Source organism: Symphalangus syndactylus, chromosome 18, assembly GCF_028878055.3.
Source record: "Symphalangus syndactylus isolate Jambi chromosome 18, NHGRI_mSymSyn1-v2.1_pri, whole genome shotgun sequence".
Classification (NCBI taxonomy): Eukaryota; Metazoa; Chordata; class Mammalia; order Primates; family Hylobatidae; genus Symphalangus; species Symphalangus syndactylus.
In genome coordinates, this window is record NC_072440.2 from 39,115,816 (window position 1) to 39,141,972 (window position 26,157).

The 26,157-nt window shown below is 38.8% G+C and overlaps 1 protein-coding gene across 3 annotated transcripts in view; it reads left to right on the forward strand.

Moving 5' to 3' along the window:
* DEPDC1B (DEP domain containing 1B) overlaps positions 1-21,140 on the forward strand; it is a 106,387-nt gene extending 85,247 nt beyond the window's left edge. For 2 of the 3 annotated variants that reach the window (XM_055252131.2, XM_063622616.1), the window contains exons 8-11: positions 11,947-12,113; positions 14,553-14,729; positions 18,795-18,980; positions 20,141-21,140. In XM_055252131.2, the coding sequence (XP_055108106.1) occupies positions 11,947-12,113; positions 14,553-14,729; positions 18,795-18,980; positions 20,141-20,302 (692 nt within the window). In that variant the 3' untranslated portion in view covers positions 20,303-21,140. The remainder of the gene's footprint in view (positions 1-11,946; positions 12,114-14,552; positions 14,730-18,794; positions 18,981-20,140) is intronic. The other variant, XM_055252133.2, reaches the window with a different exon arrangement.
* Positions 21,141-26,157: the final 5,017 nt, after the last annotated feature.

A 26,157-nucleotide genomic window follows, 5' to 3' on the forward strand; every position in this document is an offset into this window, starting at 1 on the left:
TTATGTAATGGTCTTCTTTGTCTCTTTTGATCTTTGTTGGTTTAAAGTCTGTTTCATCAGAGATTAGGATTGCAACCCCTGCCTTATTTTGTTTTCCATTTGCTTGATAGATCTTCCTCCATCCCTTTATTTTGAGCCTATGTTTGTCTCTGCATGTGAGATGGGTTTCCTGAATACAGCACACTGATGGGTCCTGACTCTTTATCCAATTTGCCAGTTCGTGTCTTTTAATTGGAGCATTTAGCCCATTTACATTTAAGGTTAATATTGTTATGTGTGAATTTGGTCCTGTCATTATGATGTTAGCTGGTTATTTTGCTCTTTAGTTGATGCATTTTCTTCCTAGCCTTGATGGTCTTTACAATTTGGCATGTTTTTGCAGTGGCTGGTACTGGTTGTTTCTTTCCATGTTTAGTGCTTCCTTCAGGAGCTCTTTTAGGGCAGGCCTGGTGGTGACAAAATCTCTCAGCATTTGCTTGTCTGTAAAGGATTTTATTTCTCTTTCACTTGTGAAGCTTAGTTTGGCTGGATATGAAATTCTGGGTTGAAAATTCTTTTCTTCAAGAATGTTGTATATTGGTCCCCACTGTCTTCTGACTTGTAGGGTTTCTGCTGAGAGATCAGCTGTTATTCTGATGGGCTTCCCTTTGTGGGTAACCTGACATTTCTCTCTAGCTGCCCTTAACATTTTTTCCTTCATTTCAACTTTGGTGAATCTGACAATTATACGTCTTGGAGTTGCTTTTCTCGAGGAGTATCTTTGTGGCGTTCTCTGTATTTCCTGAATTTGTATGTTTGCTTGCCTTGCTAGATTGGGGAAATTCTCCTGGATAATATCCTGCAGAGTGTTTTCCAACTTGGTTCCATTCTGCCCATCACTTTCAGGTACACCAATCAGACATGGATTTGGTCTTTTCACATAGTCCCATATTTCTTGGAGACTTTGTTCGTTTCTTTTTATTCTTTTTTCTCTAAACTTCTCGCTTCATTTCATTCATTTGATCTGCCATCACTGGTACCCTTTCTTCCGGTTGATTGAATTGGCTAGTGCATTCGTCACGTAGTTCTCGTGCTGTGGTTTTCAGCTCCATCAGTTCCTTTAAGGACTTCTCTGCACTGGTTATTCTAGTTAGCCATTCGTCTAATTTTTTTTCAAGGTTTTTACATCTTTGCCATGGGTTTGAACTTCCTCCTTTACCTCGGAGTAGTTTGATCATCTGAAGCCTTCTTCTCTCAACTTGTCAAAGTCATTCTCTGTCCAGCTTTGTGCTGTTGCTGGTGAGGACCTGTGTTCCTTTGGAGGAGGAGAGGTGCTCTGATTTTTAGAGTTTCCAGTTTTTCTGCTGTTTTTTCCCCATCTTTGTGGTTTTATCTACCTTTGGTCTTTGATGATGGTGACGTACAGATAGGGTTTTGGTGTGGATGTCCTTTCTGCTTGTTAGTTTTCCTTCTAACAGTCAGGACCCTCAGCTGCAGGTCTGTTGGAGTTTGCTGGAGGTCCACTCCAGACCCTGGTTGGCTGGGTATCAGCAGCGGAGGCTGCAGAATAGCAGATACTGGTAAACAGCAAATGTTGCTGCCTGATCGTTCCTTTGGAAGTTTTCTCTCAGAGGAGTACCTGGCTGTGTGAGGTGTCAGTCAGCCCCTACTAGGGCGTACATCCCAGTTAGGGTACTTGGGGTCAGGGGCCCACTTGAGGAGGCAGTCTGTCCATTCTCAGATCTCCGGCTGCGTGCTGGGAGAACTAGTACTCTCTTCAAAGCTGTCAGACAGGGACATTTAAGTCTGGAGAGGTTTCTGCTGCCTTTTGTTTGGCTATGCCCTGCGCCCAGCGGTGGAGTCTACTGAGGCAAGCAGGCCTCCATGAGCTGCAGTGGGCTCCACCCAGTTCAAGCTTCTCGGCTGCTTTGTTTACCTACTCAAGCCTCGGCAGTGCCGGGCGCCCCTCCCCCAGCCTTGCTGCCGCCTTGCAATTTGATCTCAGACTGCTGTGCTAGCAATGAGCGAGGCTCTGTGGGCGTAGGACCCTGCAAGCCAGGTGCGGGATATAATCTCCTAGTGTGCCGTTTGCTGAGACTGTTGGAAAAGCGCAGTGTTAGGGTGGGAGTGACCCGATTTTCCAGGTGCCGTTTGTCACCCCTTTCTTTGACTAGGAAAGGGAATTCCCTGACCCCTTGCACTTCCTGGGTGAGGCGATGCCTCGTCCTTCTTTGGCTCATGCTTGGTGCACTGCACCCACTATCCTGCAGCCACTGTCCGACACTCCCCAGTGAGATGAACCTGTTACCTCAGTTGGAAATGCAGAAATCACCGGTCTTCTGTGTTGCTCATGCTGGGAGCTGTAGACTGGAGCTGTTCCTATTTGGCCATCTTGGCTCCACCCCCCCCTACTTTTGAGATTTTAAACTTGGGATGCCTTTCATTCATTTTACTCAAGTATTAATTTGAGTAAAAAGTCATGTATGTGCATGAAGTGTTAGCTGCAGGGGTGGCTTTCTTCTTCATAACTTTGCTCATAATAGCTTTGTTTGTTTGTTTGTTTGTTTATTTATTTTTGAGACAGGGTCTCGCTCTGTCACCCAGGCTGGAGTGCAGTGACATGATCTTGGCTCACTGCAACCTCTGCTTCCCAGGTTCAAGTGATTCTCCTGCCTCTGCCTCTTGAGTAGCTGGAATTACAGGCATATGCCACCATGCCTGGCTAAGTTTTGTATTTTTAGTAGAGACAGGGTTTCGCCATGTTGGCCAGGCTGATCTCGAACTCCTGACCTCAGGTGATCCGCCTGCCTTGGCTTCCCAAAGTGCTGGGATTACAGGTGTCAGCCACCATGCCCAGCCTGCTAATAATAACTTTAAAAAACCTAACATTTCATATTTGGATAGATAAATGCAGTACTCATATCCAATTGAAAGGGAAATACAACATTATTTAATAAACATATTACATCTAAATATTAATAAATTCCTATCTTATATGGTAAGTTAAAAAGAAAAGAGAAGAGATTAAGCAGGGGCTTAGAATCATAAACAAATATAAACAAACTTTACAAAACTGAATGGATTAGCAGGGTGTTGGGGCACATGCTTGTAGTTCCAGCTCCTTGGAAGGCTGAAGCAGGAGGATCCCTCGAGCCTAGCCCAGGCAATAAAGCAAGACCCTATCTCTTAAAACAAAACAAAACAAAACAAAACAGAGACGATTGGAGGAAGACATAGAAACTAGAAAAGAAAGTGTAAAAAAAAACAAAAACACCCCAAAACTCACAGAAATTAAAGTGACTTTTTGAAAGTTGGGTTGTTTATTTATTGACTATGAGCATGACCGCTCTACAGTCAGAAAAGATAAAACCAAGGTTCAGATGGGGAAACGCATGGTGCTCCTTTTAGAACCATGCTCAGAAAGATTTGGTGGAGTTTAAACAAACAAGTTCAGACTTCTGTTGCCCTCTTTTATAGGAGTGAAAGAGAAAGGAAGGAAAGATTTACAAAGGTGTAAATCCCCTTCATCCCCTGGACCACAGAGGTATAGCAGAGAATGGTTCTTTTAAGACTTGAAAACTGAAAGTACAACATAGGTGCAATTTGTGACTAAGTATCACTGGTACAAAGAACTTAACTGATTAAAATATATCAATAAGTAATCTCTTGGGTGGTCATACAGGAATGCTTAAAACCTTAGACCCAGTTAATGGCAAAACAATGACCCTACATCTGTTTTATACACACACACACACACACACACACAGACACACACACACACACACGTAACAGCCTTTCTTCATGGACTGTCTTAGTTCATCTCATTTTGAGGAAATAGTTGTTGAATGACTTCTGTGTGTTTCTGTGACATTGTATTAAGTATTCAAATACAGACTTAAAAAAGTAACTTCCTCTTATGGCTGTTATATTTTAATCTTCCTGGGACAGATCATTATCGATTACCTGTCAGTCTCCTTGGTGCTTCCAGATATCCCCTTGACACATCTCTATTGTTGTCTTCCACATTGCTTTGTGATGGCTTATGTTCGTTCATCTTCTTCTCCAGACTGTGAGCTTCTTGATAACAAGATCTTTGTCTCACTGTTTTGGGATTCTCAGATCTTAGCACAGTCCTAGAACATTTTATGCTCTTTTCAAACCTTCATTGAATGAATACATTAATGATTCTCAAGTATATATTTCAAGTGTTGACGTGTCCCCTAAATTCCAGCGCTGCTATCGTCATCTGCCTGTTGAATATTTCCATGAGTCTACTATCTTTCACAAACCCAAACTGCTTCTCTTCCGTGACAAATCAGCAGCCCCTTCTGGCTCCACTGTTTTTGATGTAGGCCCCCTTAAAGCTGAAGATTCACAGTTTATTTGTCCATAGTTGCCCTATCTTAGCACCCTATTTTAAAATGTGTTTTTGTTATGCAGATTTTATAAGGGTCAAATCATGGCCTTCAAATCAATTTAGAGAAATTGAAATCTCACAATGAATATCTCATGAGAAGAGAAGCATAATGAAGACTACAAAAAAGCAATGCATTTAAAAAGTAGCATGTAGCTCTTGTGTGTGTATGGCACAACCGAAGCTTAGAAGAGTGACGATATCTCCCAGGTGTCACACTTTTATTTTATATCCTTCAGTTATTTGTGGTAATGATGGAAACCATAACGATATCATTGACATCCTTAGAGTATTCATAACACTATTCTTAGCCCGCATGTGACTTTGCATTCCCTCAGACCTTTCACCATTTCTCTTTTAAACAAATTTTTAAATTTTCTAACAATCTCCAGTTTACAAGAACGGCTATAGTACAGTTCAAAGAACTTTTTTTTTTTTCCTGAACCATTTGAAAGTTAATTGCTAATCAAATGTTCTATCACCTATAAATACTTCTGTGTGTTTTTCCTACAAACTAGGTCACTTCCCTACAGGACCCTCATACAAGCATAAAAATCAGGAAAGTAACACTGATTACTTACTGATTACTTATATTACTTACTATTCTTTTTTTTTTTTTTTGATCAGATCTCAACAGTGGGCTTAAAATCTTCACTAAACGATGTGTTGTCATTTCTAGAACACAGGTAGAATAAATGTAGCATAATTCTGTTTTTTTTTTTTTTTTTTTTTTTTTTTTTTTTAGGTGGAGTCTTGCGCTGTTGACCAGGCTGGAGTGCAGTGGCGCAGTCTTGGCTCATTGCAACCTCCACTTCCTGTGTTCAAGCAATTCTCCTGCCTCAGCCTCCCAAATAGCTGGGACGACAGGCACATGCCACCGTGCCTGGCTAATTTTTGTATTTTTAGTAGAGACAAGGTTTCACCATGTTGGCCAGGCTGGACATGAGCTCCTGACCTCAGGTGATCCGCTCACCTCAGCCTCCCAAAGTGCTAGGATTACAGGCATAAGCCACCACACCCAGCCAGATGTAGCATAATTCTTAAGGGCCCTAGGATTTTTGGAATGGTAAATAAGCACTGGCTTCAACTTCAAGTCACCAGCTATATTAGCCCCTAACAAGAGAGCCAGCCTGTCCTTTCAAGCTTTGAAGCCAAATATTGACTTCTTCCTTCTAGTTACAAATGTCCTAAATGCATCTTTTCCCATTGAAGGCTGTTTTGTCTACATTGGAAATCTGTTGTTTAATGTAGCCACTTTCATCATGATCTTAACTAGATTTTCTAGATAACTTGCTGCAGCTTCTGCATTAACCCTTGCTGCTTCACCTTGCACTTTTATGTTATGAAGACAGCCTCTTTCCTCAAACCTCATAAACCAGCCTCTGCTAGATTCCAACTTTTCTTCTGTAGTTTCCCCACCTCTCTCAGCCTTTATAGAATTGAAGAGTTAGGACTTTGCTCTAGATTAGGGTGAGGCTTAAAGAAATGTTGTGGTTGGTTGGATCTTCTATCTAGATCACTCAGACTTTCTCCCTATCAGCAACACAGCTGTTTCACTGCTTTATCATTTGTGTGCTCACTGGAGTGGCGCTTTAGTCTCTTTCAAGAACTTTTCTTTGCATTCATAATTTGGCTAACTGTTTGGCACCAGAGGCCTAGCTTGTAACTTCTCTCAGCTTTTAACCTGCCACCTTTACTAAGATCAATCGTTTCTTTTGATTTAAAGTGACAGATGTGCGACTCTTCTTTCACTTAAACACTTAGAGGCCATTGTAGGGTTATTAATTGGCCTAATTTCAATATTGTGTCTGAGGGAATAGAGAGGCCCAAAGAGAGGGAGAGAGACAGGGGAACCACCTGTTGGTGAGGCAGTCAGAACACACACATTGGTTGATTAAGTTCACAGTCTTATGGGCATATTGTGTGGTTCCCCCAAACACTTACAGTAGTAACAGCAAAGATTACTTATTGATCATAGGTCATAATAATAGATAAAATAATAATTAAAAAATTGAAATATTCTGAATTACCAAACTGTGATACAGAGATATGGTGCGAGCACATGTTGTTGGAAAAATGGTGGTGATAGCCTTGCTTAACACAGGGTTGCCACAGAACTTCAATTTGTAAAAAACATAATACCTGCAAAGCAAATAAAGGGAAGTGCAGTAAAACGAGGTTATACCTGTATATTAATAGGTGACTCCAATAAAGACTTCGGTAATCTATAACAAGGAGCCAACTAACAAATGGCAACTACAAAGATAGTTCTTGCACTGAAGCTAACAAAAACATCTACAAACTTTCAGCTGAAAAATCAAAAAAGTTTGAGTTGTTTAGGACCTTCTAACACCAGGGAATGAGACATATCTTTTTGTATGTAATAATAATGCAAGCCTGAAAATCTTCCAGTGACTCACAGAGTAATAACTGTGACAGAGGCTTTCTGAATTACACATGGTGAATTTTACAAAAACATAATATGTGGATGATGTTTACATAAGTTTATATCTTCTTCCATACTGTGTAATGTGGTTCTACAAATGTTTAGGCAATTAGGGTTTAGGAGAGTATAATTAAATGATTTATTATTCAATAATATGCTTGTGTTGGGACATTGTGGAATTTTACCTGCTACTGTTGTGAGGCCCAGAGCCAAATTTAATCTTATCTATTAGTGTACAATACATTTCTTAACCAGATTTTAAAGAAAATCTAGCCAAAGTTGTATGTGATTCATGTTGTATCTTCCTCCTGACGTTAGTTTTAACGCTTTAAGTTAGTAGTAGCTATGACTGATGCCACTGAAACTTAGTTCACTTGACTCCTCTATATAGCCCATGGATACCCAGTGTAGTACATTGATTTGGTTTTATGACTATTGACAACATTTTCTGATTTATGGAGGTTGACATGGAGAGCTGGGATTTAATCCAGATATTCTGGCTACAATCCCAATAAGAAATGGGTCATTCTTATCCTTCATTCATGTATTCATTCATTCATATCATTCATTCATTCATTGTTTACACAGAAATGTGTTGGTACCTATGATGTACCAGGTATTTTTCTAGCCACGGGAGGCATATCAACAAACGAAAGTGATAAGAACCCCTACCCTGTGGAGCTTACATTCCTGTGGGGCAGAGGGGAAACAATGGCAGATAACAAAATAAGTAAATTCTGTAGTATATTAGGTGATATATAAGTAAATTCTGTAGTATATTCTGTAGTATATTAGGTAGTAGTAATGTATACTTGGAAAAAAGTAAGCAGGTAAATGGAATTGGGCATACCAATTTTATACCTCTTTGGAGGGAGAAATGAATTAATTTTTCAATTTTATCTCATAAATTATGTCAAAATAATAGGTTTTGTCCCAAGCCTTTCCAAGCAGGTAGCTTGGAACAAGTGTTCTGCTCTTCTCCTCTCTCCCCACTCCTCAGAACATTGCTATAAAAGATAGCTAAATTACAAGATCAACTTACAGAGTCCTACTTAATTCATTATGTAGCTCAACTGTGGTTCAAATCTAGTAGTGTTATAGATCTAACCAGTCCTTACAGTGGGTTTTCTCCCCAGTCTGGTAAACTGTATTCCATGCTCCAGCGGCAGGTGACAGGAACCTCATCCTTTCATGCTGCTCTTTTAGCTTTGGGAGTAAGCAACTCCCTCTCCCTCCACATTATCCAATATTGTGCAGCAGAGACTTCCTTCCGTTAAAGATACTGATAGTGGCTCCTCCACTGCTAGAAGCAGGAGGATGATCTTGGGGAATGATTATGGATTTAAAGGAGGAAGAGATAGTAGCTTCTGTTTTCACAGGAAATAGGAAGGTTGACAGTTGGAAGAAATTGTAGAGGAGTCCCAGCTGGGATCAGTGACAGGAGGGAGGAAAAGGGACGCCCTGGTCTCACAGGAAGGTTGAGTTATTGGGATGTTTATGAGTCAAGGATGGTCACTTATCACCCCATATGTAGGTTTCTGTAGATAAATTCCTGAGATGGATTTACCTATGTCTTCTTGCTTGATTTCTTTTTTGCTTTTTCTTTCTTTCTCCCTTTCCCTTTCCCTTTCCTTTTCCTTTCCCAGGGTATTGCTCTTTTGCCCAGGCTGGAGTGCAGTGTGCAATCATAGCTCACTGCAGGCTCAAACTCATAGGCTCAAGTGATCCTCTTGCCTCAGTCTTCTGGGTAGTTAAGACCACAAGTATGCACCACTATGCCTGTCTAATTTTTTAATGTTTTTGTAGGGATGGGATTTTGCTATGTTGTCCAGGCTGGTCTTAAGCTCCTGGCCTCAGGTGATCCTTCCATCTTGGCCTCCCAAAATGCTGAGATTATAGGTGTAAGCCACTGTGCCTGGCCTCACTTAATTTTCATAAAGTCTGAAATTATTATCTACTCTAAGTTTGGCAAGCAACTGGTTGTTTAGAATTTAGTAATAATTTTTTGAAAAGATATAATGGATATAATTTTTACATATTTGTTTAATAGCATCCTCACAAAGAAATTTTTAAATTTCTTTTATAAAATTCTGATTATTTTACAGCCCTGGTGTACTCTTAATTTAAAAATATATTTCTTTTTTAATACATTATTTTTCATAAAGGCTTTATAATCAGCATGTTTTTATTAGTTTTTAAAAATATTGTACTACTAATATTGTTGCATAACTTCAAAAATTATCATTTAGTAGCCATATAATACTGGCTAATAATTAACATAATACAATATAATATGTAGTCTATTGATAAATAGGTATTTGAGTGTTTGTCTGTTTGCCTTGTATTATACTAGGAAATGTGGCTTGCCAAAATAAATGCATTATGCTTTCAGTTAGCTTGTAGTCTCATTCATAAAGCAATGTAGATACAATGCAGGAAGGATAAGGTGAAATCTGCCTTTGTGAAGGGATTTTTAATTTGGAAAAAGGGATTTGTGGGACAATGAGATAGAAGCCTTTACAGAAAAACTAGATGGCTTTGTGGAGAAAGAGAATTTAACTAGTTATTACCAGTTCAACCACTACATCCCCATTCAGACCATCAGCATGCTGTGTGTCTTCCTTTTTCCCTGCTTTCCCCTTGCAATCTATTTGCTATACAAGTGCCACACTAAAAAGCAATTCAGATCAAGTGACTCCTCTGTTCGGAACCCACCAGTGGTTTTCTCAGGTCATTTATAATGAACCCCTCAGTCTTTAATGATATAGCCTACAAAGTTCTGCATGATCCGCCCCTTGGCTGCCTCTCTAACCTGATTTCTGACTTGTGTTTTCCTTACACACACTGTCTCTTGACGCTGGCCGCATTCCTGTACCTCACACACTCCCAGCATGCTCTCACATTACAATCTTTGTAATTGCCATTCCCTCCACCTTGAAAGTTTGTCTCTGCAGTATTTCCCTGGCTTGCTGTCATTTCCTTTGGATCTCTGCTCACATGTTGCCTCCTTAGAGAGGGCCTTCCTGAAAATGATAGAAGTGTTTTATTATTATTATTATTATTATTATTATTATTATACTTTAGGGTTTAGGGTACATGTGCACACTGTGCAGGTTTGTTACATATGTATCCATGTGCCATGTTGTTTTGCTGCACCCATTAACTCATCATTTAGCATTAGGTATATCTCCTAATGCTGTCCCTCCCCACTCCCCCCACCCCACAACAGTCCCCGGAGTGTGATGTTCCCCTTCCTGTGTCCATGAGTTCTCATTGTTAGAAGTGTTTTTTTTTGGAGCACATCCCCTCACTCCCCAGCTCCTCTCCAGTGTATTTTTCTCCATAGCATCTTTCCGCCTGACCTTGTATTTCTATATCTTTTTGCTTTTTATCTTCTGGAAAACAAGCTCCGTGAGATCACACAGGGATTTTGCTTTATTTCTCACTGCATGTCCCCTCCTAATACAGTTCCTGGAATACGGGTGGGGCTTCATAAATATTTGTTGGGTAAATGAAAGAATATATTAAAATATTATTGTAAACCTTTTTTCTTTCCATGATTTGATGATGTGGAATTGAAAACAGGTCTACATAGATGATAATGATATAATCAACAGCATTCCTGAGTACGTCTAGGATCAGCACTTAGTCTAGAAAAGATCTGTCTTCTGCCCTCCTTTCCCATCCATGCACATCCACTGCCTTTGGGATCAAACCCAATCTCCTTCATCTGGCAGTCAGGGCCTTCTGAGACCTCATCTCTGTTGATCTTTCTAGCTTTACTTCTACCAAGTCATTCCCCTCATAACTGCATGTCATACTGAGTGGCTTATAGTTCCCCTCCTGTGGCCCTTGCAGATATTTCTTGCATTGCTTTTCATTTGTCACTTATTTGTTTATGGGTTTCTCCTCACAGTGCATAAGCTCTTCAAAGGAAGAGGCCTGATATATCTTTGCATTTCTGGGATCTAGCATAGTTCTTGTATATTGTAGATGGTCAATAAATACTTATTCAATATAAAAGATGTTTTTTGCCTCCCAAAGACTACTGGTAACTTGAAATGGTTGGATATAGGACAGATAAACTGATAGAAGCAGTTTTACCTCATTAGAGGGCTTGGATATAAGTATGTCCAGGGACAAATATAGTAAAAAAGAGAGCAATATTATAATATCCTTTAAAAAAAAAAAAAGAGACAGGGTCTTGCTGTGTTGCCGAGGCTGGTGCCATTATGGCTCACTGTAACCTCAAACTCCTGGGCTCAAACAGTTCTCCTCCTTCAGCCTCCTGAATAGCTAGGACTACTGGCATGTGCCACCATGGCAGCTAATTAAAATTTTTTTTTTTTTTGGTAGAAATGGGTTCTCACTATGTTGCCCAGGCTGGTCTCAAATTCCTGGCCTCAAGTGATCCTCCCATCTCAGCATCTCAAAGTGCTGAGATGACAGGTGTGAGCCACTGTGCCTGGCTAGAATATCCTAACTTTTAGCAAAATCATACCTGAGATGAGGAAGGATGGCATATAACATAATTGAATCAGCACACTTAACTAAGAAAGATAGCCTGAGTGGAAGGAAGGGTTATTTGAAAGGCATTATTTAGAAAGAAGGGAAGCCATTTGGCAGTGGACTGACTATGTGGGCATCAGTCCTTTATTTAGTCCGTGAGAGTCATGCAAGGTGGTGAGCCTGCTGATAATGAGGAAATAATACAGAGGGGAGAATTCACGGGAGTGATGACACATTCATGTTCTTGCTATTTTGGACTTACTAACAACGTGAGTGTTGAGGGTTAGGGTAGTGTTAGCCTGGCTGCTCCTGGTTCGGGAAAGAGTGCTATGAAAATTGAGATACATCTGTCTAGTGTATGGGAGAAGAAAATGGACGTATTTGGTTCTATATATTTGTCATGCCTGGTTGATGGTTTGTATTTTCTATAGTGATTTGTGAGTGACAATGGATCTATATTCAATTGACCCAGTATAGTTGAACATGTGAAAATATTTTATGTAATTTTACTAATATATGTTTTGTTAAAATATGACCATATAGAATCTACTAGGCTATAGGTGTTGAAAGATAACATTTTTTTTTTTTTCTAAATCAGGTTTGTTACAGAAGGAGAAAGTGGCAGTTGAAGCATTTCAGATTTGCTGCCTTCTCCTGCCTCCTGAAAATAGGAGAAAGTTACAGCTATTGATGAGGATGATGGCAAGGATTTGCTTAAACAAAGAGATGCCACCCCTGTGTGATGGCTTTGGTACCCGAACACTGGTAGGTTGATTTTTAACATCAGATATGACTTTTTGGAATGAAAGTCGACTGAGTAAGGTGTATTAGTTTGGATGATCAGAGGGAAGTACAAAGCAGGCTTGCTTAAAAGAGCCACAGTCAGTGTCCACCCAGACTTGTGTCGTGCTTTTGGTCTAAGTGTCTTAAAGAACATAATGAGAAATGAAGACTTGAGTAGGGGCAGACTCTGTAGAGAGATCTGCTACATCCTGTTCTCCCACTTAAAATTATTTTAAATTTATTCTTAATTGACAAATAATAATTGCATATATTTATGGGGTACAATGTGATGTTTTAATTTATGTATGCATTATAGAAAGAATCAATCAAGCTAATTAACAGATTCATTACCATACCAACTTATCTTTTTTTGTAATGAGATTGTTAAAAATCTATTCTTTTTGCAATTTTGAAATATACAATATGTTATTATAATTGTCGTCACCATGCTGTGCACTAGAGCACTAAGACTTGCTCCTTCTGTCTCACTGGATCTTTGTACCCTTTGACCAACATCTTCTATTTCCATTCCCCTGTATCCCCCAGCCTGTGGTAACTACCATCTAATCTCTGCTTCTACTGGCATTTTTTTTTTTTTTTTTTGAGACGGAGTCTCGCTCTGTCGCCCAGGCTGGAGTGCAGTGGCGCGATCTCGGCTCACTGCAAGCTCCGCCTCCTGGGTTCAGGCCATTCTCCTGCCTCAGCCTCTCTGAGTAGCTGGGACTACAGGCGCCCGCCACCACGCCCGGCTAATTTTTTTTTTGTATTTTTAGTAGAGACGGGGTTTCACCGTGGTCTTGATCTCCTGACCTCGTGATCCGCCTGCCTTGGCCTCCCAAAGTGCTGGGATTACAAGCGTGAGCCACCGCGCCCAGCCTGGCATATGTTTTTAAAGAGAGTTTATTTTAGAATTTACTTACTAGTAAAATCTCTTAATTTTCCTCAAAAAATGTCTTGGAGCAAAACTGGTGCTTTAGTGGAATGTATGTGCTTTCCATATCCTGCTAAACCACTGTGTACTCCCTGGGGATTCACTGGCCCAGTTTTAGAAGTAATAGAGTAAGATCAGAGGAGCACTTAGTGCCCAGTAGGATTCTTGATCTCTATATTTTTTTGGAGTGAGTGGACGGTTAGAGAGGCTAATAGACCTTTTTGAAAAGCTGAAGAAAACTTTATTCTGCATATAAAATACATGTGCAAAACTTTGCATGCAGTTTCAAGGCGATCACAGAGTCCCTGGGGTCCATGGTCTCCAGGCAAAAAATTCTCTGCCTGTGTGTCTCTCTGTACATGTAAATGTAAGTGAAGATCATTTGCAGTGTGTTAATGAAATGAAGTCTTACTAAGCAGAATTACATGATTTTTTGCTTAAAGATTTTGAAGGAAGATTGTCAGCAATAAAAATAGTAGGAAAAAACAAAACAAAACAAAAAAAGCCAGTCCAAAGAACAGTATTAAGAATGGAGTAATTAGGCTGGGCGTGGTGGCTCACTCCTGTAATCCCAGCACTTTGGGAGGCCGAGGCAGGTGGATCACCTGAGGTCAGGAGTTCTAGACCAGCCTGACCAACATGGTGAAACCCCGTCTCTATTAAAATTACAAAAATTAGCTGGGCATGGTGGTAGGCGCCTGTAATCCCAGCTACTCGGGAGGCTGGGGCAGGAGAATTGCTTGAACATGGGAGGCGGAGGTTAACAGTGAGCCGAGATCACACCATTGCACTCCAACCTAGGTTACAGAGCAAGACTCCTTCAAAAAAAAAAAAAAAAAAAAAAAAGGAATGGTTAATATAAATTCCATGGAAATTATTACATTATATTGATTCTATAATATATTTTGCATTTCTACTTGCCTCAAAGAGAGTCTTATCACTTAATGTACTTCTTGAAAAGTCCCATGGCTTTGTTCAAAATGACTGTCAAATATACATAGAAAATCCTAGAGAAAATAAGCTAACTAGGAAAAGATGTAATAGTTAAGGTATGTGGACTGTGTTAGCGTTTAAAGCAAATCAATAATGAAATTAGGATAAATAATAATTGACTAAATGGCTATAAAGTGCTTTGAACTTAATACTGCTACATGATTCAAGTCATGGTGATAATGAGTTTCAAAATTTGTTTTCATATTTTTATATGTGTGTATATATACATATATATGTATATTTAAAATCGTGTAAAAGGAGGTACCTTTAAAAATTGCTCAGATAAGCATCTCTCTGCAGTCTCTTAACAGGAAGATGCACATTTTGTTTGTTCTGGTTGTTGAGACCATCAACCCATCTGAGATGGCTGGGTACTCGTGGTAGAATATGCACCCTGTGCCTTAGACCATTTCTCATATTTGCCTTTTGCAAATTAGATTGCACTCAGTTCAGAAAAATACTCATCTGTGTTTCCCCCCACCCCGCTCTTTTTTTAGATGGTTCAGACATTTTCCCATTGCATCTTGTGTTCCAAGGATGAAGTGGACTTGGATGAGTTATTAGCTGCTAGATTGGTAACGTTTCTGATGGACAATTACCAGCAAATTCTGAAAGTCCCTTTGGCCTTGCAGACCTCTATAGAGGAGCGTGTGGCTCATCTACGAAGAGTCCAGGTAAAGGAGAGGATATTATCAGTCCTATAAAATTGGCAATATAAAGTCATGTAAGCTTGCTAGGCTTCTTGGGGCATTTTATTATGAGGATTAAGTGAATTAATGTTTATAAAGTACTTACAACAGGTCTTGGCACATAGTAATCCCCTGCATGTGTTTGTATTATCATTGAAAAGTTTACAGAATGCACATTTGGTTTTGTTTTATCAATCCATGCGGCGTATTTTTTATTGCTAATTCCTTGAATGAGTTTGTTCAGAGTCTACATATACGTACTGATGGAAATGATTTTATGTGCAGTAAGTGTCTTGATTCATAATTGCCCTGTGATCTAGTTTAATATTCCCACTTTTTGCATGAAAAAGCTAAGGCACAAAGAACTTAAATAACTTTGTTTAAGGCCACAGAGCCAGAATTCTGACTGATGCAGTCAGCCTCTGTAATCAGTGCTCTAAACTATCATTCCATATTGCCTGTCTAAAAATCATAGTACAGTAGAAGAACACTGGCATGAGAGCCATGAAACCCTGGCCAAATTCCTAGCTGTATCCTTTCTGTCGTGTGACTCTGGGCAAGTCCCTTAACCTCTTTGGATTTTACTTTCTTTCCTCTGGCGTTAAAATGGGCTATTCTTTCTTTATAAAGTTGTGAAGATTAGAACACTGTACTTTGCAATTCCTAGGATGAATTTCTGACAAATGTCAGGTATTCTTTGAAAGGTAGCTGCTGTTGTTGTCATGGTGGTTATATAAAAACAATGCAAAAGAAGTGTAATATATTATTATCGTGTGGACCCCAAAGTGGGGTTTGTATGTCAGCCTGTGGGAGCAGAAACCTGGTAAAGGCAGGCAGAAGGTCCACTTGACTCCGTCTGACTGATTGGACCTCTTCCCATTTGAGATCTTTTCAAGGCACCACAATTAAGGACCAGTGAACTGCCTCCTTCTGAGGTATTACAAAAATAATTAACTGTCCAGCTGTTTCTAGAAGGCAATTTTAAAATTAAAATTTTTTCTATTATTTTGCAATTATCAACCTAACACATTGAAGAAACTTGGGAAATATAGAAAAAACACACCAAAAAGTATCAGAGTTACACTAAAATGTTCATAGTCAGTATTATAGTCTTTCAGATTTTTTTTTTCTGTGTCTATCTGCTGTCTATGTCCATGCTTACCTTACTTTCTTCCCTCTCTCCTCCCTCCCTGCCCTCCCTTCCTTCCTTCCCCCCTTCCTTCCTTCCTGCCTGCCTCCCTTCCTGCCCCTTATGTTCTCTTAACAATGAGAAAAAAATTCCCCCATCATTAAATATTGTTGATTGGCATGAGAATGGCCAAGAGCACAGACTCAGGAGCCTTTGAATTCATGACATGCCTTTTGTTAGCTGTGTGACCTTGGGCAAGTTAGATAACATGTCTCTGCTTCAACATCTGTCCCAACATTTCTTTTTCTCATCTGTAAAATGGGAATAATAGTAGTTAATATTTACCTCATAGAGTTTTTCTGGGGAATTAAAACATGTGATTAAAATACATGTGGGCTTAATACATGTGAAATGCTCACAATAATGTTTATCACATTGTAAACCTACAATTAGTAGCTGCCTTTGTTGTTGGTATCATCATTATTGTTATAGTATTCCATAATAATATTATTGGCAACATAGTGTTCCGTAATATGGATATACCATCATTTATTTAAATGATACTTTTTGGTTGATATTTAGATTGTTTCCATGCTTTCCCCCATTTTGGAAGCAGTATAGCAATAAATATTTTTAAAGGTAGTTTTTTTTTGGCTAATCTATGATTATTTTCTAAGAATAAACTCCTAGGGGCAGCATTGCTTGGCCAAAGGCCATGAACATATTTTAAGTATTGATAGCATATTGCCAAATTTAGAGTGATCATTTCAATTTACATTTCTGTCAGTGGTATAAGAAAGTGAGTGTTCATTTCTTTGCCCCTTTGCCTACTTTGGATATTATCATTAACACTTGTATATACCTTTGCCACTTGCATGGGTGAAAAGTGTAATCTTAACTGCTGTTTTAGTTTAATTTTTTTTCCTCTGATATTTTCATGAGCCAAACCTAAAGAAAATAAAAATGAACAGAAATACTTCACCAAGTTTCTGCAAGGAAATGTTATAGCAGTGTATTAGTCTGTTCTCATGCTGCTAATAAAGACATACCCAAGACTGGGTAATTTGTAAAGGAAAGAGGTTTAATTGACTCAAAGTTCAGCATGGCTGGGGGGGCCCCAGGAAACTTACAATCATGGCAGAAGGGAAGCAAACACATCCTTCTTCATGAGGCAGCAGGAGAGAGAAGCACCGAGCAAAAGGGAGAAAAGTCCCTCATAAAACCATCAGATCTCATGAGAACTCACTCACTATCATAAGAACAGCATGGGGGGACCACCCCGTGATTCAGTTACCTCCCGTCTCCCACAACAAGGGGATTATGGGAACTACATTTCAAGATGAGATTTGGGTGAGGACACAGCCAAACCATATCAAGCAATAACTGTGTTGCCCTGTATACTTGCTTGGTTTTTGTATTCACATGCATAGCACAGGCATATATTGTAGTAACTTAGCCTTGTGAGCCCTTTGCTATTACTTGAAGTTCAGAAGGCTGAGCTATGGTGATTAATTTAACTGCAGGTAAACATGATCTTGTGAAGAGACACTGCAGTGTGCTCTGAATAAAATCAATAGTGATTCATTTGTCCAGTTACCTTTTCTCTCTTGCAAGTACATATTAGAATTGCCAAGCACTGTTCCATTCAGCACTCAGAACCTATAGAGCTTTGTTCTCTTGATTAGACTCCTAAGCCTCTACATTGTATCACATTTAGGGGAGTGCTTCTCTGAAAATTCAGTGTTGCTTGGATTATTCCAGTGATTGTTTTAGGACAGTTTCAGGGCTGACCCTGGGATACATTTATTAGGTAGGCAATGTTTTCGACAGAAGCCTTCTATGATCCTCATCTGCAACCTTCTATTTCCAAGGACTCCAGGCTCTGAAATTAAATATTTTTAATGTATGTTAATTTATTCACAGGTCTTGGTTTCCTTTTTCCTCTTATTTCTCTCTTCTCCCTTATCCCTTCTGCAATGTCTGCACATTTGTCGTTTTACTTGATTCTCAAGGGTAAGATGTTAGGAAGTGATTGTAGTACCCCACTCTTCCTAAAAGCTTAGCTAAATGCGTGCCACTACCATCCCCAAGGCATTGAGAATCACACTCTTCAGATGTGGGAAGGCGCCCGGATAGTTCCAGTGGATATCCAACATTATCAATGTTTTGAATCATTTTAGTCAATGTGTTTAATTTATGCTTGAATTTCAGATCTTGTTAAAAGAGGGAATGCCGAGACCAACTCGGCCCTAGAGGAATTAAAGACACACACACAGAAATATAGAATGTGGAGTGGGAAATCAGGGGTCTCACGCCTTCAGAGCTGAGAGCTTTGAACAGAGATTTACCCACATATTTATTGACAGCAAGCCAGTCATAAGATTTACTAAAAGTATTCCTTATGGGAAATAAAGGGATGAGCTCTGGCTAGTTATCTGCAGCATGAACATGTCTTTAAGGCACACAGATCGCTCATGCTATTGTTTGTGATTTAAGAATGCCTTAAGCAGTTTTCTGCCCTGGGTGGGCCAGGTGTTCCTTGCCCTCATTCCTGTAAACCGACAACCTTCCAGCATGGGCATCAAGGCCATCACGAGCATGTCACAGTTCTGCAGAGATTTTGTTTATGGCTAGATTTTGGGGCCTGTTCCCAACAAGGGCACAAGCTTTTTTTGTTATTGAAATGGCTCTTGGGTTTATAAAGGTAAAATTCCAATTTAAAACCGTGGCTTTAAATAATAATATTTTGAAGTTATGGAAATACTTTTACTTTTCAATATAGAGTTTCCCCCAATCAAATTTTGAGGACTAACATGGCATCGCTACAGTACAAGGAGATATCCTGTATTTGATCTAAACTAATTCTTATAATTTATTTGAAAATATGCTATATTCTTTCACTACTAATCCTTTTGCCTCAGATAAAATACCCAGGAGCTGATATGGATATCACTTTATCTGCTCCATCATTTTGCCGTCAAATTAGTCCAGAGGAATTTGAATATCAAAGATCATATGGCTCTCAGGAACCTCTGGCAGCCTTGTTGGAGGAAGTCATAACAGATGCCAAACTCTCCAACAAAGAGAAGAAGAAGAAACTGAAGCAGGTAAAAGGATATTCTTTATAAGCCATTTTTTCTCCTCCCTATTGTTTTTAATTTTTTTTTTAATTTTAATAGGCTTCATGTAAATCTCATCTTCTGAGCCATAGCAGTTTTCTAAGTATATTAGGCAGTTCATACATTCCAGAAGTCTCACTGATTTACACACTTGTGGTCAGTTTCCTAAATCTTTATTCTTCAGTGTAAATCTGTTACCATTGCCAAACTCTTCATTTATGGAGCTATTCTCTAATATTTGTCCTTTGTTTTGGTATGTGGCATGACGTGAATTAGCAGAGCATCTGCTTTAATCTCAGAGAAGCTATCAGTGAGGGTAGATTTCTTCTCATGTTTTCGAAAGGCAAATCAGATGGAATTCACAGGTGTAAAATGTTTAGAGTTTAAAAGCCGTTGGTTTTAGATAGCCACTATCAAATTGGTTTCTTGCCTCAGGTATCAGTACAAGTTTTTAGTTCCTTTTATGTTAGGGAACACAGCTTAGGGTTCCAGGGAATCGTTTTTAACTCACAATATGTTAATTTTGACTATTCATAGAGGTTGATCCATGATCAGGTGAGTGGTTTTTGTTTTTAAAGACTGAACTCTACATAGTTGGATTCAGGAAACACCGTACATGTAGGATTACACACAGAGCACCAGAGTTCTGCGCTTCTGATCATATTATTCTCAGAGTAATTTTGGAGGAGAGTTTAGTGGTAAAGATCAACAGAAAGTATACTGCCTCTCTTTTAAGCTTTTCACAAAGTAATATACATCAGAATATTCCCTCTTCCATTTGAGCAGAAGCTGGTGGGGCTGAGTTGGAGAAACAGAGAAATGGTGAAATGTAATTGGGCCAAAATTTTATTTAACTGTGTAGAACAGAAGTTATTTTGAAGTCAGAGTTACTTGTGAATATTTAAAAAATGAGCTCTATTTATAGTTGGCAGTGGGGGGAATTTTAAGAAACATGATTAAAAGGGGAACTTATTTGAAGCTTAGATCAAAGGAAAGATGGATTAGCTCTATAGAAATTGGAATGAAATGTTTTAACAAAAATAAAAACAGGAAAATACAGGCTCAGAAACTCTTACAATTTGGCTGCCTAATTTTATTGGCTTTTATGTGTCTTTTTTTACTCTTCTTGGACCATTCATTTTTTTTAGTTTCAGAAATCCTATCCTGAAGTCTATCAAGAACGATTTCCTACACCAGAAAGTGAAGCACTTCTGTTTCCTGAAAAACGCAAACCGAAACCACAGCTGCTAATGTGGGCACTAAAGAAGCCTTTCCAACCATTTCAAAGAACTAGAAGTTTTCGAATGTAATAATACTTCCACAGCAACAGGCGCTAGAGACCACTGTTGTTGTTTTGAGTGAATGGTGGTTTGGAGAAAGACTTTGGTGGTGGAAGAAAGAAAAGCATAAAACAAAGACTACTGAAATACAGATAAAGATTGCCTTCGTTTTTAAAAATGTTTAGCCATTAGTATTTTTATAAAACTCAATGCTATTTTTAAAGTGTATAAATTGGTTAAAATTTATGAGTCAAATATATAGTGGTAATGTTAACATGTTTGTAATTGTTACAGAATTTAAGGGTATTTTTATCTCTTTGCTTTCATTTTCATGGTGTTTATTAAATAATTGTGTATATACATCCTAGGTACTGATATCTTTATTATAGCCTTAAGACTTAATTTTAAGACTTAAAAATAGTGTGTATACTTGAATAAGAAAGACACTGGGTACTGTTACTGTGATGCTATTGACTTAGTAGCCAATTATTTCTCCTGTATAAATTCCAGTTTTTATTGCTGCACATAAATTTTTTAATGCCTTATATTGTGATAGCTATGTCTTTTATTGCAGATTTATTGGATGTTATGACACATTTTACTAACACTAGTGTTTTTATAACATACATATTAGTTGATGTTTACCTATAAGTGGAGTAGATTTTCATCTGCCTGCAATGGTATAATTTCAGTCTTAGCTAAAAATGGAAAGTTGAACTGGATAAATTCTTTGGGTACCCTTAGACCTGTGATTCTAAGTCAAACGCAAATGGGTTAAATAAAATGAAACTACTTCCTTTATAAATATATTTTCATCCTTTTGAAAGTAAGTGAAATGTAAATAAACTTATTTTTTTTAAAAATGCCATACCTCGTGTCTCTTTTTTGGCATTTATTTAAATCAGTTAGCATCCTCAAATGCCTTTGCCAATGGTCTTCATCAGTCATTTATTTCTATGAGAAAATGAAAAGTAAGATTTGGGCTTTTGTACTGACTGGCCTTTAGGTGAGCACTTTGCCAATCTTTTAGCATTGCTTTGTCCTTTTGTAGAATTGTGGTGCACTTGGATTATGAAGCATCTGAAAGTCTTCCTCTGAGCACAATTACCTAAAAAGCTGAGAGCAACACCCACTAATTGGCTTATAGTACTCCTTGGACTGATTTTTCCTTGCACTTAAGATTTGCTCCTGTTCTCTTGTAGCAAAATACCTCCTACATCTGATGTAGATTTTGCTTTTAAAAATGGACCAAAGTATTCCTTTTGGTTTGGGTACCACCTTACATTCCAAATATGTAATGTAAGGGGAGATGTTTAGTGTTTCAGGATTCATTCTCAGACTTTGGCATTCTATTTAGAGCCAAGAGTAATTCTTCTTTCTGCTCTATTTTCACTCCGAGGTAGAGTTTATTTTTCAGAATCTCTTTTCCTGTTGCTTGTCTTTGGAAGTACATGTGGTTGTTTTCTTTCCTTTTTTTTTTTTTAAAGATTACTTTTTAAAAAAAATATAACATACTTATGGAGAGATCATAAAACATAAGAACCAATTAAGTGTGAAATTGATGAATAGGTAATAGCAGTTATCCAAAGTGGTTGTCCCAATTAACACTCCCATTAACAGTGTATGAGAACTCCTTTTGTTTAATCTCCTCACCAAAACTTGCTATCATCAGAGTTTGAAATGTTGTCAATGTGGTGGTTATTAATAGTGTCTGATTATGGTTTTATTTTGCATTTCCATGATTATTAATATGGCTGAACATTTTTTCCATTTTTTTGACTTTTTCATCTTTGTACAAATTTTGGTATCAGATTGTCAAGCCTACACACACACACACACACACACACACACACAGAGACACACACTCACCCTGTTGAGTTTTTTTTTAATTTTGATTGTATTATATGTATAAATCAATTTGGAGAGAATTGCTGTCTACAATATTAGGTCTTCTAGTCCATGACCACGGTTTACCCTTCCATTTATTTGAAATAAATGAGAAAAAAAGTTGTTTTTTCTGTGAAGATTTACAAATCTTTTGTTAGATTTGTTCCCAAGTGTTTGATACTTTAAAAAAAGTATCAAAATTTTCAAAGAATACAGTACCCGTTTCTTTTTTTTTGAGACAGAGTCTCGCTGTCGCCCAGGCTGGCGTGCAGTGGTGCAATCTCGGCTCACCGCAAGCTCCGCCTCCCGGGTTCACACCATTCTCTTGCCTCAGCCTCCCGAGTAGCTGGGACTACAGGTGCCCGCCACCTCGCTCGGCTAAGTTTTTGTATTTTTAGTAGAGACGGGGTTTCACTGTGTTAGCCAGGACGGTCTCGATCTCCTGACCTCCTTCCTGATCCGCCCGCCTTGGCCTCCCCAAGTGCTGGGATTACAGGCGTGAGCCACCGTGCCTGGCCCAGTACCCATTTCTTGTTTCAACAGTTACTCAGCTGATCGATGTTGATGTTTAATTCTTTTGTAAATGCTGGTGTTGTAAAATTTCCTTATAGTGTTTGTTGCTTGTGTATGGTATAAAACTGTATTTTCCTGAGTTTTGTTTGTAGTGAAACTTGCTAGACTTGTTAATTCTAAATATTTAGTATGATTCTTCTGCATTGTCTACGTATTAGGAAAAAAACAGCTTTTGCTTTTCCGTTCTGTGTTAGCATCTATATTGTCCTCAGTGTTCCTTGCCTCCTGGTATTTAATGCCTTGTGTAATTTCCTGTCCTTGAGTGTGGGTGGAGCTAAAAGGACACATTTCTAAATAATAGAATACATCATCAGTGATGGGGTATCACTTTTGAGATTAGATTCCAAAACTCTGGCTTCCATCTTGCTTGTCTTCCTTCTTATTCTCTCCCTGGCTTGCTCTGAGGAAAGCCAGCTGTCATGTTGTGAGCTGCCCTTTCAGAGACCCACCAGGCAAGGAACTGATGTCTCTGGCCAACAGCCAGCATGGACATGAAACCTGCCAACAGCTTTATGAGTGATCTTGGAAGTGGATCTTCCCTTGGTCAAACCTTGAGGTGACTCTATCCTAGCTGACACCTTGATTGGAGACTTTTGAGAAACTCTAAGCCAGAGGACTTAGCTAAGCTGTGCCTGGATTCCTAATCCACAGAAACTGTGATATAATAAATGTTTATTGTTTTAACCCACTTAATTGAAGAATAATTTGTTATAAAGTGACCTAGTTACAATATACTTTCCAGTCTCCATACCCTTCCCTCCCTTCCTTTCCCTTCCCTTCCTTCCCTCCCTTATCTCCCTTCCCTTCCCTCCGTTTCCTCCCTTCCCTTCCTTCCCTCCCTTCCTTTCCTTATTTTCCTTCCTTTCCCTGGCTCCCTCCATCCTTTCCTTCTTTTTTTGTCTCAGGATACTGGAGATCTTCAGTACAGCAGTTCCCTGGTTCCCATTTATCTGCTGTTTCACTTTCCACAGTTTCAGTAAGCCATGCTCAACCACAGTCAGAAAATATTAAATGGAAATTTCCAGAAATAAACAAGTTTTAAATTGTGTGCTCTTCTTATAGCATGATGAAATCTTGGACTGTCGTGCTGTGTCCACTCTGAAAATGACTTATCCCTTTGTTTCATGGATCCATGCCTGGTAGACCAGGTGCATTGTCAATGAGCAGTAATATTTTGAAAGGAATCTTTTTTTTTTTTTTTTTGAGGAGCAGATCTCAATAGTGGGCTTAAAATATTGAGTATGCTGTAAACAGATGTACGGTTATCCAGGCTTTGTTGTTCCATTTATAGAGCACAGGCAGAGTGGATATACTGTATTTTTTAAGGGCCCAAGGATTTTTTGAATGATAGATGAGCATTAGCTTCAGCTTCAGGTCACCAGCTGCATCAGCTCCTAACAGGAGAGTCAGCTTGTCCTTCGAAGTTTTGAAGCCAGGCATTGGCTTCTTTATAGCCATGAAAGTCCTAGATGACATCTTCTGCCAATAGAATGCTGTTTTATCTACAATGAAAAGCTATTGTTTAGTGCAACCACCTTCATCATTGATCTTAGCTAGATTTTCTGGATAACTTGCTGCAGCTTCTCCAGCCTTTGTTGCTTCACCTTGCACTTTTCAGTTATGGAGATGGCTTCTTTCCTTAAACCTCATCAACAAAGCTTTGCTTGCTTTCAACTTTTCTTCTGCAGTTTCCTCACCTCTCTCAGTCTTTATAGAATTGAAGAGTTAGGGCCTTGCTCTGTAGTAGGCTTTGGCTTAAGGGAATATTGTGGCTGGTTTTATCTTCTGTCCAGACTACTCAAATGTTCTCCATTTCAGCAATAAAGCTGCTTAGCTTTTGTATCGTGTGTGTGTTTACTGGAGTGGTGCTTTTAATTTCCTTCAAGAACTATTCCTTTGCCCTCACACCTTGACTGACTGTTTGGCACAAGAGGCCTAAACTTTCCTTCTATGTTGGCTTTCAACATACCTTTCTCATTAAGCTCAATCATTTATAGCTTTCGATTTAAAGTGAGAGGCGTGCAACTCTGTTTCACCTGAACAGAGGCCATTGTAGGGTTATTAATTGGCCTGACTTCAATATTGTTGTGTCTCTGGGAATAGTGAAGCCCAAGGAGAGGGACAGTGATGGGGGAATGGCTGGTGAGTAGAGCAGTCAGAGCACACAACATTTATCGATTAAGTTCTCAGCCTTATATGGGCATGGATTGTGACACCAACAAACAATTACAACAGTAACATCAAGTTCACTGATCACAGATCACCATAACAGATGTAATAATAATGAAAAACCTTTCAGTATTGTAAGAATTACCAAAATGTGACTCAAAGACATGAAGTGAGCACATTACTGTTGGAAAAATGGCACCAAGAGACTTTCTCAATGCAGGGTTGCCACAAACCTTCAATTTGTAAAATATGCAGTGATCTGGATACAATATACAATATAATCTGTGAAGTGCAGTGAAACCAGATATGTCTGTGTATATAGTGTTCAATACTATATGGTTTCAGGGCCAGGCATGGTGGCTCACACCTGTAATCCTAACATTTTGGGAGGCCAAGGCGGGCAGATTGCTTGAAGCCAGGAGTTTGAGACCAGCCTGGCCAACCTGGTGAAAATCTGTCTCTACTAAAAATTCAAAAATTAGCCAGGTGTGGTGGCGGGTGCTTCTAGTCCCAGATACTCTGGAGGCTGAGGCATGAGAATCACTTGAACCTGGGAGGCAGAGGTTGCAGTGAGCCCAGATCACACTACTGCACTCCAGCCTGGGTGACAGAGTGAGACCCTGTATCAACAAAACAAAACAAAACTATATGGTTTCAGGCACCTATGGAGATCTGGCATATCCCTAGCAGATAAGGGGGAGTTACTGTTTAATGTGGAATAGAGTGGGGATCGCAGCAGCATCATCTTGCTCCTAATTTCAAAGAGGAAGTTTTTAGCATTAGAGTGTTTGTAGATATCCTTTTATAATTTTAAAAGAAGTTATTTTCTATTTCTATTCTATTGTCAAAAAAATTTTATTGCTTGTTTTAACCATAAGTTGATGTTGAATCTTAATTAACTACCTTTCCTACATTTGTTGAGGATTTTATAAGTTCTTTTAGGCTATCATTGGGGTTATATTACATTAATTGATTACTAATATTAAGCCACTTTGCATTCTGGGAGTGGCATAAATCTAATTATGATATATTATCATTTGAATATATATATCTAGATTCTGTTGCTAATATTTAGTTTATAGTTCTTGTATCTATGTTCATGAGTAGAATTGGCCTGAAAATTTCCTTCTCTTACTATCTTTGTTAACTTTCTGATCAAGGTTATAAATTAAGCTGAAAATTACTCTCTTTTTCTATATATGGTTGGAATGATTTCTTTCTTGAATCTTGGGTGGAACTTAGTTAACTTTTAAAAA